Raw genomic sequence first — 24,785 nt, 5'->3', positions numbered from 1 at the left:
CCTCGCTATCGCTCCCGTTGCGATGGCTGAGCGGCTACGCCGTTAAATAAAAAATGTTGTGTGGCTCAATTAATAACAGCTGTGCGTACGTGCGTTACCTTTTAGGATTCATTATGAGATGTTTTTGAACAACAAGCGCAGTGTAAACAGCTTAGAGACGGGCCAGGAGGCGAAACCGGAAGATGTGGTACTTTGTGGTTGAGAGAAATTGCATCATTTTGTTCGACCAGGCAGAAAGAGGAAAGCATAGGAACGGCCACTCTGCTCGTCTCTTGCTGTTCTCGGAACGCGTATCAGTGCAGGAAGCACACGGATTCATTAGCTTTGTTCTGAGCCCAAGCATAGTGTGTGCAACTGCAACTGCGAGGCAGTGCAACTGCATAGTGCAACTGCGAGGCAGCACACGGCTGAAAAGTTGTCCATGTCTTGGAGACCGGCCTGAACGGGTTATGCATGGACAACCAACGTCATGTGGTTAGCCGCAGTATCCTTCGCTGAAAGAGAGGAAAACGTGGCCTTATTTCAGCTTCCAACATGCCGAAGCAATTCTAAGAATGCAAAGTTTTTCTTCTTACTACTTCATTTTCTTCTCAAGATCATGAACATCAGATTCTCTACCTTGAGATTTTGTGCAAGAGCTTTCCAAAGGGTGCTCGTTATTATTAGTTGAATGTCATAGTCATGTCAACAGGGTAGTTATTCTTAAACTTGTGATATTTATGCTCCGTCTCAATGGTATCCAGACTGTCCATCTCGGTCTACCTCCAGCAGTATACAAAGCCAAATTCTGCGCCATGATGAAATAACTTACGAAAGGCGTACAACGACTGTTTTGGCCGTTCATTCGCCGACGGCAAGTGCAATTGCCATCAATGCGGACGCGATTATAGTTTCCTATTATCCACTAATCTCCGTGATGATGAGCTGTAACCGAGATAAGCAAGCAAAATAAGTAGTATACTCACAACAAAAATTGCTTTAAAAAGTGTCTTAATTTTGTTTGGAAGTCTAACTAAAATTAAGCTACTCACCATGGTGTTGGAGACTCAAAGTGACTGCATGTTTAAACGAGTCGTGCATAGCATGCTAGTTTTTTTAACACTGCCTATTGTTTCGTATGCTGTTGTGATCGCACTGCACCATCATGTACGGAAATTTTTTGGTTTTATTATTATTATTATTATTATTATTGTGTCCAGTGTTGTTTGACATTCTAGTCTTTCTTTTTGTTAAAAGCTGCCGCTGTCAGACGCTTGGAATTTTTCTTTTTAGGAGGACAGGCCTTAGGTGTTTCGTAACGCCTTTTGCCTGCAGCCCCGTGGATTACTCTTGCACTGTAAGCCAAAAATTCAACAAATAAAAATTATAATCTACGCTCGTGTCTGTAGCGATCCATGAGTACAAGCTTTACATCAAAATAAATGCGATTTAAACGCTGAAGTCGATGCGATGATTTTTTTGCTGTTGTTGGAACACCAAAACCACGCAGTGCGGTAGCAAAGCAACTTAGGCTCCGGCTTACGGGTATATGACGCAATAGCAGTAATGGGTTAACGCCTATGTATGCGCAACTGGTCATCCTCAACTTTATTTTCGTAGATCCCTGGAGCAGTGGTGCAGCGATTGAGCGATGCTCCACTACGCTGCGGTGGCAGGTGCTGCCACCGGTGGGGCTTGTGCGACCCAGGTTGCTCTTCCCGAGCAACTCTCGCGACCAATCATTAATTTAACTGCCACCTTCCACGGTGGTAAGTTTGCTCACAACCCAGTGAGCTGCTTAAGTGTGCCCTCCAATTTTTTTCATTGGTGCATATTTCCACTTTGTGGCCTTTGCTTTTCTTGTGTTGTATGTAACTCCTGTGAAAATTTCATTATCTTTTAAAAAGTGTTGTACAGCGTTGTACAGGACACCGTGGCAATTCGACTTCTGCTGAACAGTTAAAGATCGGCTCTTCTTTCCATCGTCGTAATCGCATCTTTGGACTTGCGGGATTACGGAGACTCGGGAGAGAATAGGTTGCAAAAGTTTTTTATACAAGAAGCTTTTATCATATATACTGTTTATGAGTGGCTGTAAATGAACCTGTTTGCCGTCCGGCTGACCCTTTCCGCACCTACGAGTGGGATCTGCCCTTAGCTCCAGACATGTTTTTCCTGGCGGGGAACACAGCAATGCTTGAATAACCATTGTACCCGTCTTGAAAATGTGTGCAGGACCAGTAGTAGTGACACCTGATGTCAATGTTCTCGAACGCCATCTGTCCAAATTTACACCAGGGCCTCGTCCAAACGCCATCGGTGGTAATGAGCTCATGTGCCGCATGTTGTGACAATACCAGAGCCATGCGATCCAGAGTAATGTGATCCGACATACCCTTTCTACTCCTAAGACTGTGCCCGTCGCAGTCAAGTGGGGACACCTAGGCAGCGCGGGACCAGCCAATAACGCTAGTACAGCGTGCTGCCGATCATACTGTTGCAAATATTTCTGTTATACGGATATTTTGCCACTAATTCTATTCTAATTCTGCGTAATCCTGCAAGTCAGAAGAGAAAACGACGCGACAGGAAGAGCCAATCTTTTCTTCTAATGAGCGAATTAATGTATCTGCATACGCTTTCATTGAACGGATTCCGTTGCGATCACCAGATGCCGAGCGTTCTGCCTCTGCACAGTTCCCATTATGCCTAAACCACTTCTCAGTGACAAAAAATATGCCCCTCTTTTTCCGCTCCAAGTAGACGGGAGCACAGACTTTTGGGCTAGTTGGTTCATAGCAGACACGTACAAGCGCAAAAAAACACGGACAGAGAAGAGACTTGGACAACACGAGCGCTCGTGTTGTCCAAGTCTCTTCTTTGTCCGTGTTTTTTTGCGCTTGTACGTGTCTGCAAGTAGACGGGACCGGAAAAGTAAAAAACGCCTCGAGAACGACGAGGAATAAACACAATGGTAGCCGGCTGGATCGCGCAGGTTGAGCTAATCAACATCTCGTCTATAGCTCTATACTCCCACAGCGGGGTGAAAACGACGTAATGGAAGGCCCTTGAGCTTTTCCGCGGCCACAATAGAAGCATGGAAGCAGACGCCGAGCGAGAAAATGGGACAAACTCGATAAGATCGCCCAGATCCCCGATTTCGATCCAAGAGCAGTGAACGGGCGTCAGTCGACCGGAGCGCAAATATGAAGCAAAGTCGCCCCCGTATCGCGGCACGCCCATTTCGTCGCGCCAACCTGGAAATGCAGACGCCCGTCGAGTATGCTGAAGCGCGCTACGAGCTATGCAAATAGTGCCGCGTGCATGTTACGCGTGCTCCAATAACGTACGCTCCCGTTCGCTCCATTGGATCGAGGAAGTGTTTAAGAGTGAACAGAGACGTATTAATAAAACACGAGTAGCTCTGGAGGAAGACGGAAAAGACTGCGCGTCGGCTGCTGCGGAGGCTCGACCCGCTGCTGGCTCGGTGCTCGCCGCGTATTCATGGAAGTGCGCATTCATTTCAAGGTCGCCGAAGGCTACTAGAAACGAAGGCTACTTGAACTAGAAAGGACGTCGTATAAAACGGGGTAGTCAGACGTATGCACCACATGACAAATGTGTTACTAAAATTAAATTAGCTTTCGAAACTCTTGTTTTAAAAAATAAGTGTGTGTGTGTGTGCGTGCGTGTGCGTGTGCGTGTGCGCGTGCGCGTGTGCGTGTGCGCGTGCGCGTGCGCGTGCGCGTGCGCGTGCGCGTGCGCGTGCGCGTGCGCGTGTGCGCGTGCGCGTGCGCGTGCGCGTGCGCGTGCGCGTGCGCGTGTGCGTGTGCGTGTGCGTGTGCGTGTGTGTGTGTGTGTGTGTGTGTGTGTGTGTGTGTGTGTGCGCGCGCGCGCGCGCGTGTGCGTGTGCGTGTGCGTGTGTGGCGGGAGGCTATACAAGTAGTAGCCCAAGTAGTAGCTCGAAGCGGCACGTTTTACTCAACACAAAAAGTATCGCTCCTTTTATATATGTATCACCACTTCTGGAAAGCGATGCATGATGTTACCACAAAGTAAATAACGTACACCGCACAAACAAAATCGTGCACGTTTTCACTTTTACCGCGTTTACCCGCGTCTCATCAACCACCTGGGGTGAAAATGTGACCAGCTGATTTTTTGTCGTATTGTTTTCTGACTTTTTTTTTTCTAATTTTGTATGCGTACTTACAGCTTTGCGGAGTGAGTCTGCGCGAATAGACAACAAAAAAAAAAGAAACGAGACAACCGACAGGACAGGTACCGGAACTACCATGTATTATGAGTAAAGAGGAGTACTGGGCACCAGCCGTGACATACGTGGCAAGAACAAAGCGCATAAAACAAAAGAAACAAAATAGGTAAATATGGCGGAAGCAATTCGTCATCTTGAAAATGTACCTGAAACAGTCATTTGTCAGTGTATTTTCATTTTCATTCGTATGTCGTTTTCTATCACTCTTGGCATTGCGTTTCTTTGAATAGGCGTCGCTGGGGCACAGAAACGGCCGGCCCACTCTGCGAGACTAACAGTTTGTGTGGCTAGCAGTCAACAGCTCTTTTACTGTTCTGTTTCTAGAATTACGATTACGTGTACATTCAGTCTGTTGAAAAGCGCATACCTTGTCACGCACGTTCTCGCTGTGAAAGTAATATGAAGACGGCGCGACCACCGGGGACAGAAGAGACACAAACGACAGGACCAGTGTGTCTTTTCTGTCCCCTTTGCTCGCGCCGTCTTCATGTTACTTTCACCATGAACCAACTCTGTGCGAGGTGAAGTGGACGGTGAACGAGAAACACCACGGGTTCCGCCACGCTTCGCGTCGCGTTGGCGAGCGTTTCTGCATTGCTGCGTGGCTTCTCGCAGACTGCTGTTCCTCGTACGGCCGCGGAATACGCGTGTTACCAGTGTAGCAGGCAGCGGCGTGCTTACGTGCGGGGTGCCACGAGCATGGGCGAGGCGCTAAGCGAACAAACAAGCGCCTGCGAAACCCTGCCCGCCGCACTGTGTCAGCAGCTGTTCGGTTTCGCTTCGCGTGCTTGGCTGGGTAAGCGGATAGGTTAAAACAAAAAGCCGCCTTTAGCGCGTAACCCCGTGACGCATTTGCCCCCTACGTGTCGGCGTTCTCGCGAAAGTTATTGCACACTTCATCGGAGAAGATCCTGTTTATAGCCTGTTTATTCTATGAGGTGGGATGAAAATACGCTACGAAACACTAAGAAACTAGACATCAGCAAGCGCAGTTTTAAAACAGCGTAAGTGAACTATAGTCGAGTGACCTCAGCGTGCGTCTTCGCTTTACGGTAGTTACAACATACAACTGCGTAGAACGATGTTTGCAATTGTTTGCATGCGCCCAGTGTTTTCTCTTTCTTTCGAGAGCAATGTGCACTTGAGTAAAAAATGAGCTGTGGTTATTCCTGCTACTTTGACAGATGTGAAACTCCTAGAGTCAGATATGAAGTTTCAAACACACGCACACACGATTGTGTGCTATACCGAGTGTTTCACCGTGCATTTTTTAAAAAATTCGTAAAAATAATGTGGATAAAGTAGAATTCTACTTCATCCACAATTTTTTTAGTAATTTCAGAAAGTGCTTTCACGAACAAACTGACAACCAAGGCGGATGTCAGTTTGGTATTGTGCAGAAACAAGCAGGGGATTTCCTCGCAGAACAGGACTTTAGAGAACGACTTTTCCTGCGTTTCAAAAGCTAAAATGGCGTCGTCTTGTCCGGGGCTGCGTACTCATCACTGGAACTAGCCACAAGACTGTTTTAATTAAGAAGTCAGTTGGCAAAATTTAGGCAACAAGCTACACAACTACCATCGTTATTGTTATCAAAGTAATTGACCCCCGCCGCGGTTGACAGTTTGTGCCTAACCTGACAAAATGGCCGCCATAGTTTTAGTAAATTTTGAGAGCGTCCGTATCCGCGCATGTACACCTGCAGTCCCGAAGAAAAAAAGAAAACAGCGAATTAAGCCACAGTACATTCCAAAATAAGCCAACTACAACAAGAGCATACCACAGAAAACCACATTCCACTATTCACCCACCTATACACCCTGAACCACGGTACAATTGACTGTCAAATCGCAATCGCCGGCCATTGAAAGCCTTCCAGGAGCCTTCCACGTTTGAGTGAAGCCGACATGCTCCAGTGAGCAGCCACGAGACGGCGAAGCCAACAAAACGTGTCCCAAAACTTTCTCGCGATTACCGGTTCCCCTGGCTCTTTCTTTGTGCCCTTGTGCAGCGACCCAATTGTGTCCACTGTCCGTGAAGTGCCACTTCCGCTTAGCGCAGACAACGTTGGCGCAGACGGACAGCCATTACTTTTTGCTTTGCTGTGTTTCTAACAAGAGCAGAAATCCTTGTGACGTTGTCACGCGCTTTTTACCTGCAGCTGTCATGATCACGATCACTGCTCGTACACAACGATAAATTCGCCATGCACTGCAGCATGACTATTCTAGTACGAAAATTATTTGTGCGGCAGGGACATGGCGAAAAGAAGAGGAACGATAACCATAAGATGGTCACAAGAGCTAACTATGGCACCTGGATGTTTAGTATGCATCCAAACTAAAGTGGTTAATTCCTCCTCGTATTTTCGTTTTCCACGCGCCTGTTCAAAAAATCATCCGAGCTTGCAGCGCCAACGAGCCCAGCAACAAGCTTTACGCTTCCAGGCGTAATCTAAATAGCCTTGCTAAACGAAAACATAACGTAGAATTTCTGAAAATAGCACTAACGGCGCTTCTCTAGTACTGATAATTAAGCCGTCCGCGGTCAGTAACCACTCCGATAAAACGACCGCATTAAAACGAAAATCCTGCACCAGCGTGGGGTTCGCTTGTTCCTTGGCGCAGTCACAACGTAATGCACGAGAGGTCCAGGTATGTTGTTTTTTTTTTAATTCGAAGACTTGTCACGTGGCATGAGAAGAGGTTGTTGATAAGCTAAACTAGGTCGTGGAGCCTATTCTCTTCAAGAAACTTTAGCAGGGTCCAATTCTAAGCGTTCTCCGCTAGCCACAAGGACAGGTGTTCCTCCCTTGCAGCAGTAATTCCAACCTCCAACAGTCATCGCCCTCTTGAGTCCTGCGTTCCTGTGCCCTGGACCACGTGACCTCACACGACATTTTCAGGGGACAAACATCCGAACCACGTGATTAAGGAGAGGGTGAAGCCACTGAACTTGCTCTCATGACAGACATGCTATTGCTTGTGTGAAGACGACGGCGATTCCAGAAACTGTGGAATACATCCCTGCTGCAGTTACCCCCGTTGAAGGATCAGGAAGCTTTTGAATGGTTTCATACCTTCCCAGTCACGAAGTTTGCCTCACTGTTCCTGGGTTAAAACATCTGAGGTGGAATATACTGGTTTGGTTTATCGCTTTATTGGGGTTTGACGTCCCAAAGCAACTCAGGCTATGAGGGACGCCGTAGTGAAGGGCTCCGGACATTTCGACCACCTGGGGTTCCTTAACGTGCACTGACATCGCACAGTACACGGGCATCTAGAATTTCGCCTTCATCGAAATTCGGCCGCCGCGGCCGGGATTGAACCCACGTCTTTCGGGTCAGCAGCCGAGCGCCGTAACCACTGAGCCACCGCGGCGGGGCAGTTGGAATATACTCAACATTTCGAACATTCGATACATGGTCGGCGCAACTATCGGAGTTTTCTGGCATGTTCTCTATGTTTCAATCTTATCAGAAAACATGTCCGAGCGAATCGCTCACATGGCGCGTACAGTGCGTGGTGCGCAGCACCGGTTGTGAAGCATGCACTGGCGTGTCCAACATCGAGAATGCACGATCCTATTGCCCTCTCCTCTGCTGGAGCAAGTTCCTCTAATAATGATTAGGCCTTTGGTGGTTAAAATTTTATCTCACTATGTACAGCTAGATACCCACTGCAACACGCACAGAGCACCTTTATGCTTGCCCATCAACGTTATCAGATGGCGTGACACTGACGACGGCGGAAGAGGTGTTGCCGACATTCACACCCACGGTCATTTCCTTCGTTCACTGCCGATGGTTCGTTAACAAGAATGGCATTAACGTTCAGCACCAGCAGCACTATTAGTGATTTCGACAAGAGCCAGCGCTTTTGTATAGTGTCGCATTCTATGAAGCGGTCTCCCACAGACTGCAGCTCCACACCTTCTGCAGGTGAATAGATTGTCGACGAGAAGTGGGCCGCCAGCGACGGACCACGCAAACAAACAAGGAAACGAAGAGGAAGAAGAAAAGAGAGAGAGAGACAGAAAGAAAGAGGAAGAAAGAGACAGAAAGAAGGGAAGAAAGTAAGGAAGAAAGAGAGAAGGAAAGAAAGAAAGAAGGAAAGAAAGAAAGGAAGAAAGCCACGGCTTATAGCACAAGAGAACTTCGTAACACCGTTGCAACATGAGGCCGCGCAGCCACAAGCCAGGACAAACCGAGCGAGACAGCGCAGCGCGTCCGGTGCCCGATCGAGAGCCTGATTGTGTGCTCACGGTCGGCGCGCCACCCATATACATCCGCGCGACGCCAGCATGCGCGCGCGTGTGGTCCTCTTGATTCCCAAACAAAACCGGGGGCACCGCCTCGTTCGCTTTCGCGCAAACATCTTGTGCGTGCGTCGCCGGCCCCGAGGAGTTCTCCCTTTCAGAGGCAACAACAAAAGGCGCGTCGTTTGCGATGGCGACGGTCGGCTTCCTGGCGGTACTCGCGACGGACCGTAGGCGCGACCGTTTTGTTCGGCCGGGTGCGACGACGTCGAGAAAGCGCTTTCGTAACGTCGCAATCTGTCGAGCCGCAGAAAACAAGGCGCAGCAGCGGCGGCGGCGTCTTTGCGAGGCGCGCCGGCGGGGTCACCCGATCGGAATAGGGTCAACAACGCGGTCGCGTCGCCGCCGCCGCCGCAGCAGCAGCAGCAGCAACAACACACGGGCAAGGACTGCCAACCAACTGCGCAAGCGGCGAGGAATCTCTGTCCCGTTAGTAGAACAGCACAGCCGCTGCCGGCGCACCGATACGTCACTCGGAGCTGCTGCGCCAGGGGACATACCGATGGCGTATTATGCAGACATCGAGATGACGTACGTCTTCGGCCTTCGCGAGTAAGATTGTGTGTCGCGGAAATCCGGCGCCGTCATGCGGAAGTCGTTCCCACCGCGGCAGACTCTTTTAGGGCGAGGAGATTTGGCGACGGCTCTCTACTGGGAAAGCTACGCGGGAGATTCTCAGAGCAGTCGGGCGCCGCCTACGCGATGTCTTTCGCGACAGCATTGACAATTATTCAATTCTGTAAAAGGCAGCTACCCACCACATCTGAGAGTGAAACCCGCAGGTAACGTGCGCTGCAACCTTGAACACGTTTGCACCGACGGTGGCAGACTTCAGTATAAAAAATATATTCATTTTTTTCATCCAGTATTTTTATAGCCGAATTCCTTTTGAAAGCAGTCTCCTTGGTATGCATGGTGAGCCGTCAAGTTACGGGTAAGCGGTGGTTCCCGAAAGAAGATGGGCGACATAAAACACCAAATATGTGTACAATTGAAGGCCGTGAGGTGGGGGCCCCTTTCTTTTAAAGACGTTCCAAAGTTATCGGTCGGTGCTTTAATTAGAATACACTGCCTGATATCGCCAAGAGCAGAACAATTTTTTTGCAGCCGTGTTTTGCAAGCGGCTCCTTCTTTTCGCCACTATACTCATCTCCTGCGAAATACTAAGCATTAGAGCGAAAGCAAAACGCCTAATTCCGGCTTCGTTTAAGCTCTGGTTTGTGAAAATAAAGATGCACGATAGGCAATAAGGAAGTAATTGCTCATTGACGTCTGCGTGGACGTCAATGAGCAATTACTTCCTTATTACAAATCTACTCCACCTTGGGGGATTCCCCTAAACATTTGACCATGCACGATAGGTGCAGACCTAGCGTCACTAAAGAAACGACGCAGGGGCGGAAAAGCAGAACAGAAGCAATGCGCTGATCTCGTGATCACTTGTACTGAAACAGACTTGAAGGAATAAATACCCAAGTACAATAAAAAAGACAGATGAAAACTTCACTCTCAGAAGCTGTAGCAAGTTCTCTTCGGGTAAGAAATGCACGTGCCCTCAGTACGTACAACAAAAGCCTCAGATATCTTGCCTGCACTTTTTTATCGCTATTTACCTGCGATACAGGAACGCGTAGAAAGTGCGGCGCGGTGAATGGCTGACGAAATGTCTACGCGGGGAACTTTTTAGCAAGCTTGACTTGGTCTCGTGCATTGCCATTTTACACAAGTGCCCATTTGCCCTGTAGCTTTTATTTCAAGGTTGAGATATGCAAGAATGTGGCAATAGTGACTTTTTTTTCTCTCTTCTTTACCATGGTTCCTGCCGGAATTTCTCGCCTGCTGCCTTGGCAGGTTAGCTTGTGCGCAATATCTTGTTAGGTTGTTCGGCGTTGTGAACACCACGACACCGACTTTCACTCCATTTGTCTCTTTGTTTGTAGTATAATGATTGGTTGGTTGGTTGGTTTATGGGGTTTAACGTCCCAAAGCGACTAAGGCTATGAGAGACGCCGTAGTGGAGGGCTCCGGAAATTTCGACCACCTGGGGTTCTTTAACGTGCACTGACATCGCACAGTACACGGGCCTCTAGAATTTCTCCTCCAAAGAAATTCAACCGCCGCGGCCGAGATCGAACCCGCGTCTTTCGGGTCAGCAGCCGAGCACCATAACCACTGAGCCACCGCGGCGGCCTGTAGTAGAATGAGAGTCTATAACCGTATACATTTCGCGCATATTTAAATAGAAGTGGATGTACGTTCAGGGCCTTGCATGTCCTCTGTTATGGTCTCCTGCCAGGGGCAGTTGTTCTTGGCCTTAAGCATCTTTTTAGAGGCATACAGAAGGATGTAGACTATTACGCAAAACTAAAGCATAAAAGAGTCCGTGCGCAATTGCGTAATGAGTCACGTCGTGGTTGGGCGCAATGAGTACGTCGTGGTTACGATAGCCGCTGGCGCCGGTCCATAGAGCCGTTTCCTTTCATTTCAAATGAACATAAGCGTACTCCTGCCCTGTCAATCTTTTTTTATTATTATTATAGATAGCCTGAGATCTCAACTTCCCGGTGATAAAACTTTTTTACTACGAATGCCTAGCTGAGGGCATCAGTGCTCCGTGCGCGCTGAATACTAGATTTGGCACAGTTACTTCGGTACTGCCATTTCTGCGTTCGGGATCGAGGCCCTGTGAGCGTGTGTAGATCCAACAAATAGAACACTCCCTCCCTGCTTAGAAACTGCCTCCTACGAAATCGCTGTTTTTCGATGTCATCCGCATAAGCTACCTCGTGTCGTGGAATAAATAATTATCAGAGTTTTAAGTTGCACAGGAATACCATAGCGGTGATGATCATTATATTCTAATGGCCCAACTGCAGTTTGATCAAAAAGTGCATTTGTGGGCTGCAGAAGGTGCGCTCGGAGACTCATTTTTGTAAGCATTCCGCCGCAGAGAATCCGAGCACCAGCGCAGGGGAAAGCTTGCATACACATTGCAAACCGATGGGCATATTCCCGGCGGCACTGGGGATCGGATCCCTCAGCCCCTGAATGCGAGGCGGATGCTCAAACGACTAGGGCACCGATGCGAGAGCCTACCGTAGTGGTGAGCTCCGAATGTTCAGCCACTTTGGCTTGCAGCATGCTTTGCGAAGTGCGGCCTGGATCTAACCCGCGAACACCATAGCCACTGAGCCAGCTCGATGGGTCGCGGAAGCCTAACCTCCGAAGCGGAGGCAGTACAGACAGGAGGATGAAGACATCGCGGAGCTCGTCGCCGGCGGAGAAAGCGATACGGACGTAGCCGAAGAATCTATGCCGACGCCGTCTTACCGGTTGACGGATGCGACGCGCCTCCCGAAACGAATCGCTGTCACGGCATGGGACGGACCAAGCACTGAATGCTCTGCACGGAAAGATGGCAACTCCACTCGATGAACCGTACCGGAAAGAAACTAACCCTTTTCGTCGACCAAGAGTAAATTTATCAGTCAATATAGGCGTTGCCACGTTTCAATTTGCAAGAAGCATGCGATTTCCGATGATGATGTAAAACATATTCTTCTAGCACGCTTAAGAAAGGATTCGGAAAGTTAATAAAATGGGCACTTGGTACTAAATTATTACCGGTAGGCTTTCAGCCCATAAGAAAAAAAGTTTGAAAGGACGATCGCGAATCCTGATGCAAAGAAGCTGCGATAATACAGTTGTATGTACCCTAGATGATTACTTTGATGCTTTTGCTCTTATGAATGCTTTTTCTGGGTGGGCGGAAGTAGGTTGGGGAGGTGAGTAAAGGATGGCCAGAGGTGGGGAGGAGGGAACAGCTGGCTTTCACTCCTCAAGTGAAAGGGAACCCTGCGTAGGGTGGAGGTAGGCGCGTTGGTGGTATAGGTGTAGTTTCTGGATGGCAGGTTTGGTAGTGCTTTTGGAGGGTGGAGGATGAGCGGGCTGAATGGACGAGGGAGTCTGCTATTGGGTTGGTGGATAGACAACTCCTTATCTAATGGTCTACTGTCGGGATGTGGTGCTTCTAAAAAGTGGGGGCTGCACTCAGAGATAACGTCGGCATTTTCACCAACCGTAGTAAAATGACAGAGCTAGTGAATTAGAAGGGGGGGTACTGCGCACAAAAAGACAAGGACAAGAAGATAACACAACAAGCGCAGATTGTTGTCTTTGTTGTCCTTGTCTTTTTGTGCGCAGTACCCCCCCTTGTATTCACCATGATTGACCGACTAGCCCAACAACGTACGCTCTTAAACTAGTGAATTAGACCGACCGGTGGAAACGGAGAGAAACGAGTGACCTTGGTAAATCTTTCTACAGTCTTCGAAGTCTCCAAAGACTGCATGCGCGGTACGTGTACTATCGGCGGCCGTATATGTGCACGCCGGAGGCGCGCAAATTAAGAAGCTGAGGGTCGCACGCGCTCAGCCACGCGCGCCGCTGAGAAACAATGGGACTAAAGGCCGCGCTGCAGCTCCTTATGCAGGTCACGCGCTCGCGACGAATATATTTACGCGTGGCGCGCGCTCGCGTCGCGTAGCGCTTGGAAAGCGGGGGATAGCTTTCAGCACAACCTTGGTTTCATCTAAGCCCACATGCTGTTCTCCAGGTCTGGTAAAAAAGTGAAAAAATAAGCTATTTAAATATAAAACCACCTCACTCATCTGGATCGAATTCGTTGCATCTGAAAGAGAAAGGTATACGGCCCCGGACGCTGGTGGCAGTAGAATTTACCTTGAGGTCATCAGCTCTCATAATAAAAAAAAAAAAAAAATTGTGCACCATCTGACGACACTCTTCCGAACTTTGCATTACCGCCCGGTGACACGCCAAGCGCACGTTGTAACGCCGTCCGACGTTTCAACGGAGCAGTTTTATTGTATAACGAGTTTACTGGGCCATCAGCATATTTGTTTCTTCTGCGTCACGCAGTGCAGCTATGCAGACAAGGGTATTGGCTTAAACCTTTTATTCCGGGTTCGAAGCAGCTGTTTAAGTGTCATGAGCTTGTCGAAACAACAGAAGAATGATGCATCAGAGGAAACTGAAGCGAAGTGGCAATTTCCAGGCTAAGCGAGTTGGAGCGTTCAACCCTCACTATTGCTCTGAGATCGATACGGTGTCACGATTGCGTTTTCTTTGTGTTTTCTAGTAGCCAGAGGTGGCAAATGTGGCCGCCCGCACCTTTCCAGTTGATTTGCTCGAGACGAGTATGATAAAACCTGTTCCCTAAGCGTTCTTTTGTATCCCGAGGTCGTGTGGTTATAAGCCATGCTGCAAGCGAGGCCCGTAGCCTCCCCCCCCCCCCCATTCCCGCCCTCTCCCTTCAGCCTGGATGCGTGCTCTGTAAAAGCGACGGAAATCGCACTTTTGCACTATTAGGCTCCTTATCTACAGAAAAAGGAACGAACCCAACACACAACATCCCCTTGCAATCGGATTGTGTTTCGAGCTTCCTTTTTTATGGACATTAGGGCTGTAATCAACCTGAAGACCAGGAGGACTTCGGAATGTGGAATATCACCTGTCCTGTACGCTTGTTGCGAAAAGCTGCTTTACCATGCAGATCGCAACACTCGACACATTTCGTTCACGACTATTAATGTGACATCGACCTAGTTGTAATCGAAGTATGCGAGCGCAGGTTGGCAAAAAAAAATAAGAGGTATAACCACAGAGACCATCCCGGCTGGCACCGAAGGCGTCCGAAGCCGAGATCTAATCACGCGAAATTTATGAAGTAGTCTCTTGGCACAGACGAAAGGTCGAGTGCAGACTAAGTCGGTCGGCGCCGTGGTTATATAAGCCCTGACAATTTTCCATTACTTTCTGTTGGGAGGCTGCAAAACAGAAGAGCGTGCTTCCAGCCACCGGTGCCGGAGGGTCGCAGTTTGTCGCGGACGATCCTGGCATAAGAAATGAATGAAGATGCTCGCGCGATAGACAATGCGCTGCTCTCTCTGCACGGCGCCAGCCTCCGTCGATAAGTGAAATTGCGAACAAGGGGAAAAGACAGACCGGTTTGACAGGCCAGCCCAACTGCTGCAATACGCAGAACTCTGCACGCATGACCTCGAAAGTGCAAAACGATGCTTTATTATTTCACTTTTTCTCTGTGCCGTGCTAAAAAGCGACATTTTGTAGGCTCCCACAAGGATTTAATGATAATCGCTAGTACGCATTCAAGCGCAAGTAGTTTTGCAAGCGTGACCACTTCGGACGCAGCTCAATATGCTCAAAGGCGACAATTTCCTGTTCCTTTGGGACAAGGCCTCCATCCACCTCACACTCCCGCGTAATCATGGTGGCTTAAGAAGAGCGCCCGGTCGGATCAGAGTTCGTGGTCTATAGGATAAGCGGTCTCTGGTATATCGAATATACAATGGTAGTTATCTCAGCTGTTCAAACATTAATAGAAACAAATGAACAAAGACATCAGTACTTCCATCTGCAGCGCGTGCGGTAACATTATAGTTAGACTGACCTGCCGTTACGGATCAGTGGCTTTGGCGTTCAGCTGCTGATCCCCAAGGTCATGGGTTCGACCCCACCCGCGTACCAAAGCGCCAGTGTGCTGTGAGAAGGCAGCGCACCTTAAAAAACCGCATGTGATCTTAATTACTCAGGAGCCGTCCACAAGAGCGCCCCTCAAATACGATATGTCGCTTCGGCACGTTAAACACCGATTTAAAACTTGTAGACTTAAATTCACTAAGGTGGTTGATCGGGTTAGTTACCGCTTAGCCGACATTACCGAAACGCAAATATTCGGACATGAACAAAGGGACGATAGACACGGCCGAGCACTGATCTTCAGCTGACTGATTCGTTGAAAGCCACAAGCTGTTTGTACCCGTCCGTAACGCGAACGTGTATAGGCTGCATGACGTTATACTCGTCCCCTACATTGTGAAAAACTGCTATACTGCAAACATGAGGGACGTGTATAAATCAGCCAGAAAAAGCGCTGGTACGTACTTGTCCGAGGCCAATTTTGCGCGCTCCCGTGATGTAAACATTATCTTTCTTCGGCCGTCCGAAAAAAAAAAAAGTTTGAAAAAAAATGTCATGAGGCAGATTTTTCTCTCAAAAGACATGCATTATCCATAACCAGCGCACTTATTGCTCACATTAAGAGCCTATACTGCACACTACAGTGGCGGGGCAGATATGGCCGCCGATTTCAGTTCGCTTCTAAGCACAGAGAAAAGCTTGCGACTTGGTAGTAGTTTTTTTTCACCACAGGTAAAGGCCAGCATTCTCACTTGTTTTCAAACCTACTTTCGTATGTCGACCCATTTCTACTTGCGTAACATTGCTGCAAAGTGACATGCGCCCTGTGAGATTGTGCTGAAGCTGTGTTTCGTTGAGCTTTACGCAGTCATTTCTAGTGATTTCTTCCTGTCTAAAAAGGTGTAGCGGCCGCTGCTACCAGGTACCAACCTCTCCTTTCAGGTCCGTGTAAAGAAACAAAAGAAAAAGGTTTTGCACTTTTAATAAATGTAGACGTATATCTTGCGCAAAATTAACAACCACGCATAAAAAATCCCCGGTGGTCAGAAAGAATAACGTCATAATGGAGTCATTATGACGTTATGATTTAAGCTCCACCTTAAGTGTATAACGCGGTAGCGTTAACGGGTCTGTGCTCATCATATGCGTAAATGGTCATTCTCGACTTCACATTCATAGATCGCTGGGAGTTCTCATACCACTCCTCGCGCAGTGATGCAGCGATTAAGCGTGCGGCACTGGCGATGGCAGGTGTTGCCATCCGGTGGACCTTGTGGGGCCCAGACTGCTATCGCCAAGCAACTTCTCGCGGTCAATCATTGATTTAACTACCACCTGCCACGGTGGGCAGTTTGCTCACAATACGGTAGACAGTTTGTGATAACGTCACAAGGCCACATGACCTAGGTGGCCCACTTAAGTTTCTTCTGAGGATTTTTTAGTAGATTTTCGCGCAAGGCTAACGACGCAGACGCCGGCTTTAAACGTGTTTCGGCTTGTCGGCCTGAGCTCACTGGTAATCCGGCTACTCCGAGTAGAGACAAGAGCTCGGGGATGTGGGCGGGCGATAGGAACAATGCGTTGAAGCTTGAGCACTGTTACATATGAAAATTAATATATCTGAAAGCATAGTTCTAAGTATCGCACGTTAAAATATGGCCCTTATCCACATACGCATCAATCGATCACTGCTGAACAACGCGCTATAATCTCGTTATACGCTACAGGCAACGGTATGCAGATAGCGCCTGAGACAAGATAAAGCTGAAGTGGAATGCGCTAAAGCAGTATATTGCGAAAGAAGTAATCTCGCAGGCGATGGTCTCAAGCACAAACATAACGTCAGCAGAGTTACGCAAACGAATGAATGCCGAGTTGAAACGTCCGGAGATCAGGCGACGGCCGTGTTTGCCACCTCAGAGCCACGCCTGCGCATGCACAGTCATTGTCAACGGCACGTGTTCGGTGAATGCACGGTTGGTATCTGCCCAAGCAAGACTGGCTGGGCGTTGCTATCGTAAAGCAAACGTTGTTTGACTTCCCCTATGCTCGCGACGTGGTTTTTCCGCGTGAAGAATTGACGCACTTGGCATTCGGGTTTTCCACTGCCGGTTCATTTCACTTAACTTCGAAACCGTAGCAACCTGAAGATCCCAGCGTCGCCTGTGTAAATGCGGTGACAAAGCTAGAATGCCTCATGTTTTTCTTAAAATATAAAATAGAACTATTTCGGGATAAATATCAAACTAGTTTACTCAAAGTGCGAACGTTATTTGATGGTATTGGCGGGGAAGAGATCACATGAACTCTTCCTCGAGAGGCAGCGTTCTGAACCCCCAACATGCTGCTCTTCGTTGGGAAGGACTGCGGAAAACTCAGAATGAAAGCCGCAGAAAATATTCAAAGAACAGAAAAGTAAAAGATAAATTAGACATGCAATTATGCCGCTTGCATTGCGAACGGTAGTAGTTGTCTTACAGAAAGCGGCTTAGAAAAGCTGTTTGCCTAATTCCAGCCTTCTAAGCTTTTTTTTTTTTTTTTTGTGCACGCCCGCACACCATCGGGGGCAACAAACTAGTCTCCATTTATCAGCAGGACTTTGCTGTTGATGGTATGAAATATGAAATAAGATAGGTTGCCCTTTGTTTTGCATTTAAAACATTCCCTCTTCTTCAACTCTTGGTCAGTTTTTATTATCGATCTCTGTTAAAATAAAACAATTTCATAAAAATTATTCTCAATTCATCATCGTTTTTTTTTTCATTATGTCTTTAGCCGAGCCGCTGCTGTCACCCGATTTCATTATGATTTTTTTTTGGAGGGGGGGGGGGGGGGGGAGTGGTTATCACAGAACAAATAAAAGTGAACTACACTTTCGCGAGATTTTTTATTTTTTTTACAATTAGTGTCGCATGCTGCTCGCTTAACTCTGTTCCGACTCGGGTCTCTCGCTGCGTTGAGCGCAGCGCCCGCCAGTGTTTGTACACTCCGGTTGCCCTGCAGCCGAACTTCTTGACATGATTGTTCACTCATCCGGCGATTGGCGGCGAAAGCTAGCGAAATTTCCACCATGTTTGCATTCAGCAAACTCACTGAGCCCTTCGCCGGCTGAAAAGGCAAACAAATGTGTCGGACTGGTTGGTACGTGCACATATCTGTCACGCCAGACAGCACAAGAGCAAACAAAGACCAAGGAAGAGCGCCGGCATTGTGTTCCTTTATTCCTTTTTTTTTTATGTCCGCGCTATCTGAAGCAGTGAATCGCAGACAAGGTGTCGAGGAAATGACTTCGAGCGGTGCAACAGAAGCGATAAGGGTGCGGGGCCAATCCAAATGAAATCACTCGAGCATTCAGTGCCTCAGCAAGCGATAAAATGTACCGCGTCTTTCGCAGCTGTTTTTACATCCTTCGTCATGTGACACCACTTCAGGAAAAGTAGTGAAGAGCCTCACCGATTGTCTGGATTCTTTCATTGTGCGCAATGCGCAACAGTGATTTCAAAGTAATAAGAGGGAAGTAATTGTTTTCTCGCTGATTCTAGAGCACAGGGCAGTAGCGTGGGGAGGGCGGTTAAATTTGTGGTGCGACAGCATTACTAGGCGCATTCTCCTATTTCGGGCATACGCACGTCCCAGAAGCCTGCTCTGAGGCCCACGGCTCACGTGCCCACCGGGTTGTGGGCAACCTACCTGGCAGGCCTTCGCCTGGGTGAAGGCCTTGAAGGGTAGACTTGGGTGAGGCCTTCAAGGTAAATGCATTCAGGGTAAGGGCCTTTAGGTGAAAGGTCCTCGTGGTAAAGGTCTTTAGGTCAACTGTTTTAGGCCAAAGGCCCTTAGATAAAAGGCCTTTAGGGTGAAAGTCTTCGTGGTCAAGGCCTTTACGGTAAAGACCTTCGGGTCAAATGCCTTTAGCGCGTAGCGACTTAAGCACAGTAACGGATCCTACCCCGGACTTAGAGCATGAGTTGAAGAAGGTGGTCTTTTTCTGCTTAATAATGGAGATACATTAAAGGAATCTCAAATTCGCAACGTCTGAGAAACGCAATAAGGTCATAATAAGGGTACCAGGATTAGTTATGAAGTCTACTATTTAAGCCAAGTAATCGTGGAAACTCCAGGTTGGGACAGAAACCAGCAAGAGAAATAATAAAGGGTGAGATTGGGCCTGACTATCACTACCAAATCGCGAACAGCAGGTTACTCATGTCCTGGGAAACTGCAGAAACGAAGCAACTTATTAGCACCCACGCATGGGGCACTGCTTGGAGGCTAACGAAAAAGCCTGAAATCGCGCTTCGTTCACCGCAGCTGGGCGATAGGAAGAAAAACGATAGCAGCAACACAAAGAAAAGGTAGCCTGGGTTAGATGGGAAACGCGAGCATATTTTAGCTGAAGCTAATCAAGAAGAAATGGACATGGGCAGCGTATGTAACGCAAAGAACTTACAACAGGGGGTCTATTATAGTGTCAGAGTGGGTACCACGAGAAGGAAATAATAGCGGAGGGCGGCCAAGAGTCTGGCTCAATGAGGAGCAAATACGCTGAAACAAAGTGGCCACGGTTGACGCTCAACCAAAACGATTGGACGTCACTGGGGGAGCCTTTCAGTACGCTGCGAACTCGACCACAACCGATAGTTTTAAAAAGCCTTACCTCTCTAACCACAAAGCCGCTCAAACACGTGATCGCTCGGAAATGAAAAAAAAAAGAAATAAGGAAAGTTCCCAGCACAAGTAGGGGCATAGAACAGCTGCGGTACAGTGCTGCGTGGAAGAAAATTCAGTGGCGCCGCAGTAGCAGAGCCGATCTGCGAGTCGACGAGAGCTTTCGCGGCGCGTCCACTGCCAAGCGCAAAGCTCGAAGTGAGCGGCGTGAATCACGCGTTATCCGACGCCCGAGCGAAGTGCACGGTCGACATTCTAACAGCAGCTGTCGACAGGTTTACGCGTGGCCCGAGGAGCGAAGGGCGGCGGGTTGTTAGTTTCGGTTATATTTAGTTCTCCTCGCCGGCTCCAAGTGGTCACTGCTCGCGCATTCTCTTTTTTTTTTTCCCGGGCTTTCTTTTTTCTCCAATGAAACGGCGCCAAGAAAAGCACGTTGCAAAGACGCAAGCAGCGGTGACTATAACGCCGTGGGCTGTAACACGGTCGCTGTGGAGAGCGAGAGAAGGAAAGAAGCCAGCCTTGTACTGAACGCTGCCGAGCAAATGATGAACAGAAAACGAAGAAAGTCGCCCGTCACAGTGAGCGCTTTCTTCCATAAGCCTCTTCTAAGTTTTTGTTGCGATACCGCACTGCGTCCGCCTTTGTTTATTTTCTGTGTCAGTCATCTTAGCACAGTTTTTTTTTTTTTTAATATCGCTTCTGAAATCAAAGCCGCTTAAAACCCTTCCAAACAGTGCATGTTTCGCTTCCAACAGTGCGTGTCATAACAACGCGCGAGAACGCAGCTCCCCGTCTCCACTATACATAACGAAGGGTCACGTTGCGTGCATTTTAGTTTCAACTCTCTCCGCGCGCTTTCCGCGGCGCCACAGAAAGATGACTCCATTCAGCTCGGCTACTCAACGGCACGAAATGTACGTGTAAGTGCATGTGACGCGAGCACTGAGCTCCCCGCAGCTGCAGTATTTTCCCAAGTAACAGCGCCTAGTACGTACAACTGTCAGCAGCAGAACGGCACGCCAAAGGGAGGCGGTCAAGGCCCTCACTGCGCACGCATGTAGCCGGCCACGACAGGAAGCAGCTGTAGTCATCCCTATGGCTTCAGACAACGAAGCTTCCATTGGGTCTTAATTACTCGAGTCCATCGAGAGTTCGGATTGGTGATCTGAACAAAACGCGAACCCCTAACGATACGTATTTTCTTTCACGGCTAAATACTACGGGGTGGTAGATTAAACGCTACGAACGGGACAAAAATTAAAACATAAAGGCGATGAGCACATCAGCGATTGTATTGTCTTCACTTCGGTTTTCCACTGTTCGTTGCACTTTTTCTGCTTAGAAAACGTACCAACCGGTCCAAATAGCTAACATCTCACAGGTAATCTTTCATCCATCGGGTTGTCCTACCCCCTCGATCCGCAAATCTCTGGTTTCCACCCTTCGGCGCCTCTGTATATCTTCCCTTCTAATTGGTTGCTGCTCGTTTCTCTGTAAATCTACTTCACACGGGCGGCATCGGCATAGCCTTGGAGTTCTACGATAAGTGGCGTCCTATCGTAATTAACTCACGATCCGTTCTACTACTCGTTACAGAAACTCAGCGCATCGCAGCGGAAACAGAAGGAATGAATCACTTCAGATCAATGTGGTCGAACAATACGCCCGAAGAAAGTGTTTAAAGCAAGTACACGAAGAAATATTCGGTGTCCGCCTACCGTCTGCCCACACCACTTGCAGGCTTTGGTAATCAGCTTACATCCTCCTTTATTTCGCTCTCTTTCTCATCACGTGTAGGCAGCAGCACGAAATAGGACCTACACCCTTTCCAACCAATTATCGCGCTCGCTCGCTACTGAAATTCCGCGCCATAGAAGAAGGGTTAATTCCGTAAACTACGGGCGCATTTGTGATAAGAACGAACTCACAAGAAAACGTATAGAACAGTTTGGAAACTGAGTACATGATTGTTAGATAACAGGAGCGTATGCAAGGGCCTTCCCTCCTTTCATCAAAAAAAGTCGTACGAATATGAAAGCCCGAGCTTAAAAAGAAAATCACTTGATAGCAAAGTCGAACCTTTTTCTTCTCTGCTGGAAACGCAGTAAGGAAGTTTTCTCGTAGCTTTCGGCTTAGGGCCTGAGTTGGCCCTAACCCAGCAAAGTCACAAAGCAAAACGCCTTGACGCCGTAAAAAAGGCGATCAAAACAAACACTCACCGAAGCCCGCCGCCGCGCAGATGCAAGCGGCGAAACACACAGCGCCGATGATCTTCATGCTGCCGCTTTCTCGCAGTCTTCCTCAGTGGCCAAGTGCGCTCCTTCTATCCAAAGCTGTCGCAGCAACCACACCTCCACCGACGCTCGGTTCATCGGAAGAGAACAGCGCGTATGAATCTGTCGCCGACTCGTCACGGGACACAGGTACGCTTACTCTCGCCACCAATCGCGGCAACGTCTGTCACGCGCGCAGCGGGGAGCTGGGGGGTCGAACCGAGGACCAAGGTCCGCTCCATGACACCGTGACACGATAATCGTTGAGCGCTAAAGACGAGCGCCTTGGCACGAACAGCCACTCACGCCGGGTCCGTGAGCTCTCGTGCGATGAACGCGAGTGATTGATACGTCTGGCGTCCACGGCCGGGCAGCGAAAGCACTGCCTCTTGCGCACGTGCCAGCTACCTTTCGCCGCCGCCGCTTTGCCGACGACGAGCGGGGCGAGAAGCAGAAGCTCGTGCGGGTTGGCACGCGGTCGGGAAGGGAGGAGAGAGGACGCGCAAGGTGACGAGAGGGAGAAGGAAGAGGGAGAGACAGAACGTGCGCGCACCCCTGCACACACGCCTCTCGCCGGCGCACCGGAAAAAAGTAGGCTACTACAGCCCCGCTTTGTCTCCTCGCCATATCCTTTCCCTTTTCGCGAATTTGTCTCTCACCATTTCCCGGCTGAAAGTGCCGCACGAAAGCGGGTGAAGAAAGGTGCCGGCAGAGAGAGGAGGAAAGGCGTAGCGATGTCACTGATGTGACGGCTTGTCTTTTAATTCAGTGTACTCCTTGCAGTCTGCGTCCTTCGCTCGGAGATACTGCGAGCAAGGCGCCCCACACAGCTCTAACAACGCTATGGTTTACGGCATGCTTATTTTTGCCACTAACTGGGGGCGGCTAGCCAAGCTATCTCTCTCATGATGAAGCCTAGCGTATAAAAATTCATAGTTGTGAAGCAGCGTCTAAGATTAGCTCTAAGATAAAAGACAGGAAGACCCGCCTAAGCTATAGCTACGCAAGCGAGCACCGTCTTTGATCTGAAGGCACCTGTAGCTTTAGCCAGCAATTTAAGTATAAGATAATGTTTGGTTTGGTTTATTGGGGTTTAACGTCCCAAAGCAACTCAGCCTATGAGGGACGCCGTAGTGAAGGACTCCGGAAATTTCGGCCACCTGGGGCTCTTTAACGTGCACTGACATCGCACAGTACACGGGCCTCTAGAATTTCGCCTTCATCGAAATTCAGCCGAAATCTAAATATATCTGTACTTATGGGTGCAGTCTTGGTCAAAAGTTTTTGGCCAAATGGTCTGCTTTTGAGCCACGCAGTTAAGCACTTACGGTACCTTTCAAGACCAAAATAATTCAAAGGTTAGGACAAGGCGTCTTCTTGCCTCACTGAAATGTACGTCTCGACGGATGCCTTGAATGCTCCACTACGCGGCTGTGAACAAACTCGTGTCCTTCGCCCAGACGACGGCAAGAGACTCCCCCCTCAACCCTCATTCGCATTGTTCTGTGCCAGCGCGGTGGCTCAGTGATTAGCGCGCCCGGATGCTGACCCGAAAGACGCCGGGTTCAATGCCGGCCGTGGCGGTCACATTTCGATGCAGGCGAAATGCTAGAGGCCCATGTACTGTCCCAGCAAACCAAAAACCTCTCAGCGACGTCTAGCTAGACGTCTCTGAGAGGTTTTTGGTTTGCTTGGGTACAATATCACTGCGCATTAAATAACCCCGGGTGGTCGAAATCATCTGGAGCCGTCCACTACAGCGTTCCTTATAGCCCTGAGTCGTTTGGGACGCCCATAAAATCGAACATCCTACTATGGCCTAAAGAATTTTGACGAGGAGTATACTTTGAGCAACAATGGTAATAAGGTACAGCTCAGTCAGTAGCTAGCCAAACCTACTGTTTCCGGTTAGAACACGACCCATAGCTTTAAAAGTACGGTGCAAAGTCATGCAGCTCTCTCTCGCAAATCTAACACTAGCCTCCAGCATACACTCACCAAAGCCATCACGAGGAACGGACAGCAGACGACAGGAAAGGATTAAAGGACCGTCACTCCACTTTCCCTGTTGTGGCGGTAATCGTTCTCGCCAAAGGCAGCGGCCGAAGAAAAAGAAGAAAGGGCGCCGCGAACAGCAGAGACGACGCGATCTCGTTGTTTCCTTTCAGGCTCGCCGGCTGTTTATTTGCGAAGGAGGGCTCCGACAGCTCTTCTTGCTTTCCCGTTATTACGCGGCTACTCACTTGCCGACTTTTCCTGTGTGTTACGCGCGCTTGCGTGTTCAGTGCGCTGAGACTCAACGGTTTCTTTCAATCGGGATGGGAAATAAAATGAAGGAAGCCATTCGTTCCCTCCTCGTTGGTCGCATGAAAGCGCATGCATGCACGTGCGGTAGTCGGCGGTAGCGCTTGCGAGCACGGTTTCCACAGGGCGCGCGCGTGTGCGCACGTTGGGTGAGGCGAGGAAGTTCCGTGACATGTTTCGGTGGGCGTGGCCCGCTTCCTGCAGTGAGTAGCCGAGCAGCGCCAGAACCGGGGTCGTGCTCAGTGAGTGCGCACGTTTCGGCGGCCCGTCTTCCTTTCAGGCAAGAGCTGCGTACAGAAATAGCGAAATGTGCACGGGTCGCGCTTTAATTCCGCGCCGGAAAACGCAGTAGCTCCGGTAAAGTGGCTACTCATGCACCCGAAACGAGACTCGTGAGGGCAAACTTTCGTGAAGAATTATGGCAGGAAGCAGATGATCTTATTACTACGGTC

At 49.0% G+C, this 24,785-nt stretch overlaps 1 protein-coding gene across 2 annotated transcripts in view; it reads right to left on the bottom strand.

Annotated features, from left to right (window-relative positions):
• Positions 1-22,489, bottom strand: part of LOC149365030 (alkaline phosphatase-like) — a 44,864-nt gene extending 22,375 nt beyond the window's left edge. The window contains exon 1 of one of the 2 annotated variants that reach the window (XM_089575106.1): positions 21,976-22,489. In XM_089575106.1, the coding sequence (XP_089431232.1) occupies positions 21,976-22,033 (58 nt within the window). In that variant the 5' untranslated portion in view covers positions 22,034-22,489. The remainder of the gene's footprint in view (positions 1-21,975) is intronic. The other variant, XM_089575105.1, reaches the window with a different exon arrangement.
• Between the last annotated feature and the right edge of the window lie 2,296 nt (positions 22,490-24,785).

The sequence above is a fragment of the Amblyomma mixtum genome, chromosome 2 (genome assembly GCF_055824585.1).
Source record: "Amblyomma mixtum isolate Tamu chromosome 2, ASM5582458v1, whole genome shotgun sequence".
Taxonomy (NCBI): domain Eukaryota; kingdom Metazoa; phylum Arthropoda; class Arachnida; order Ixodida; family Ixodidae; genus Amblyomma; species Amblyomma mixtum.
The sequence above is the reverse complement of the archived record's forward strand: the minus strand, read 5'-3'. Positions and strand labels throughout refer to the sequence as shown.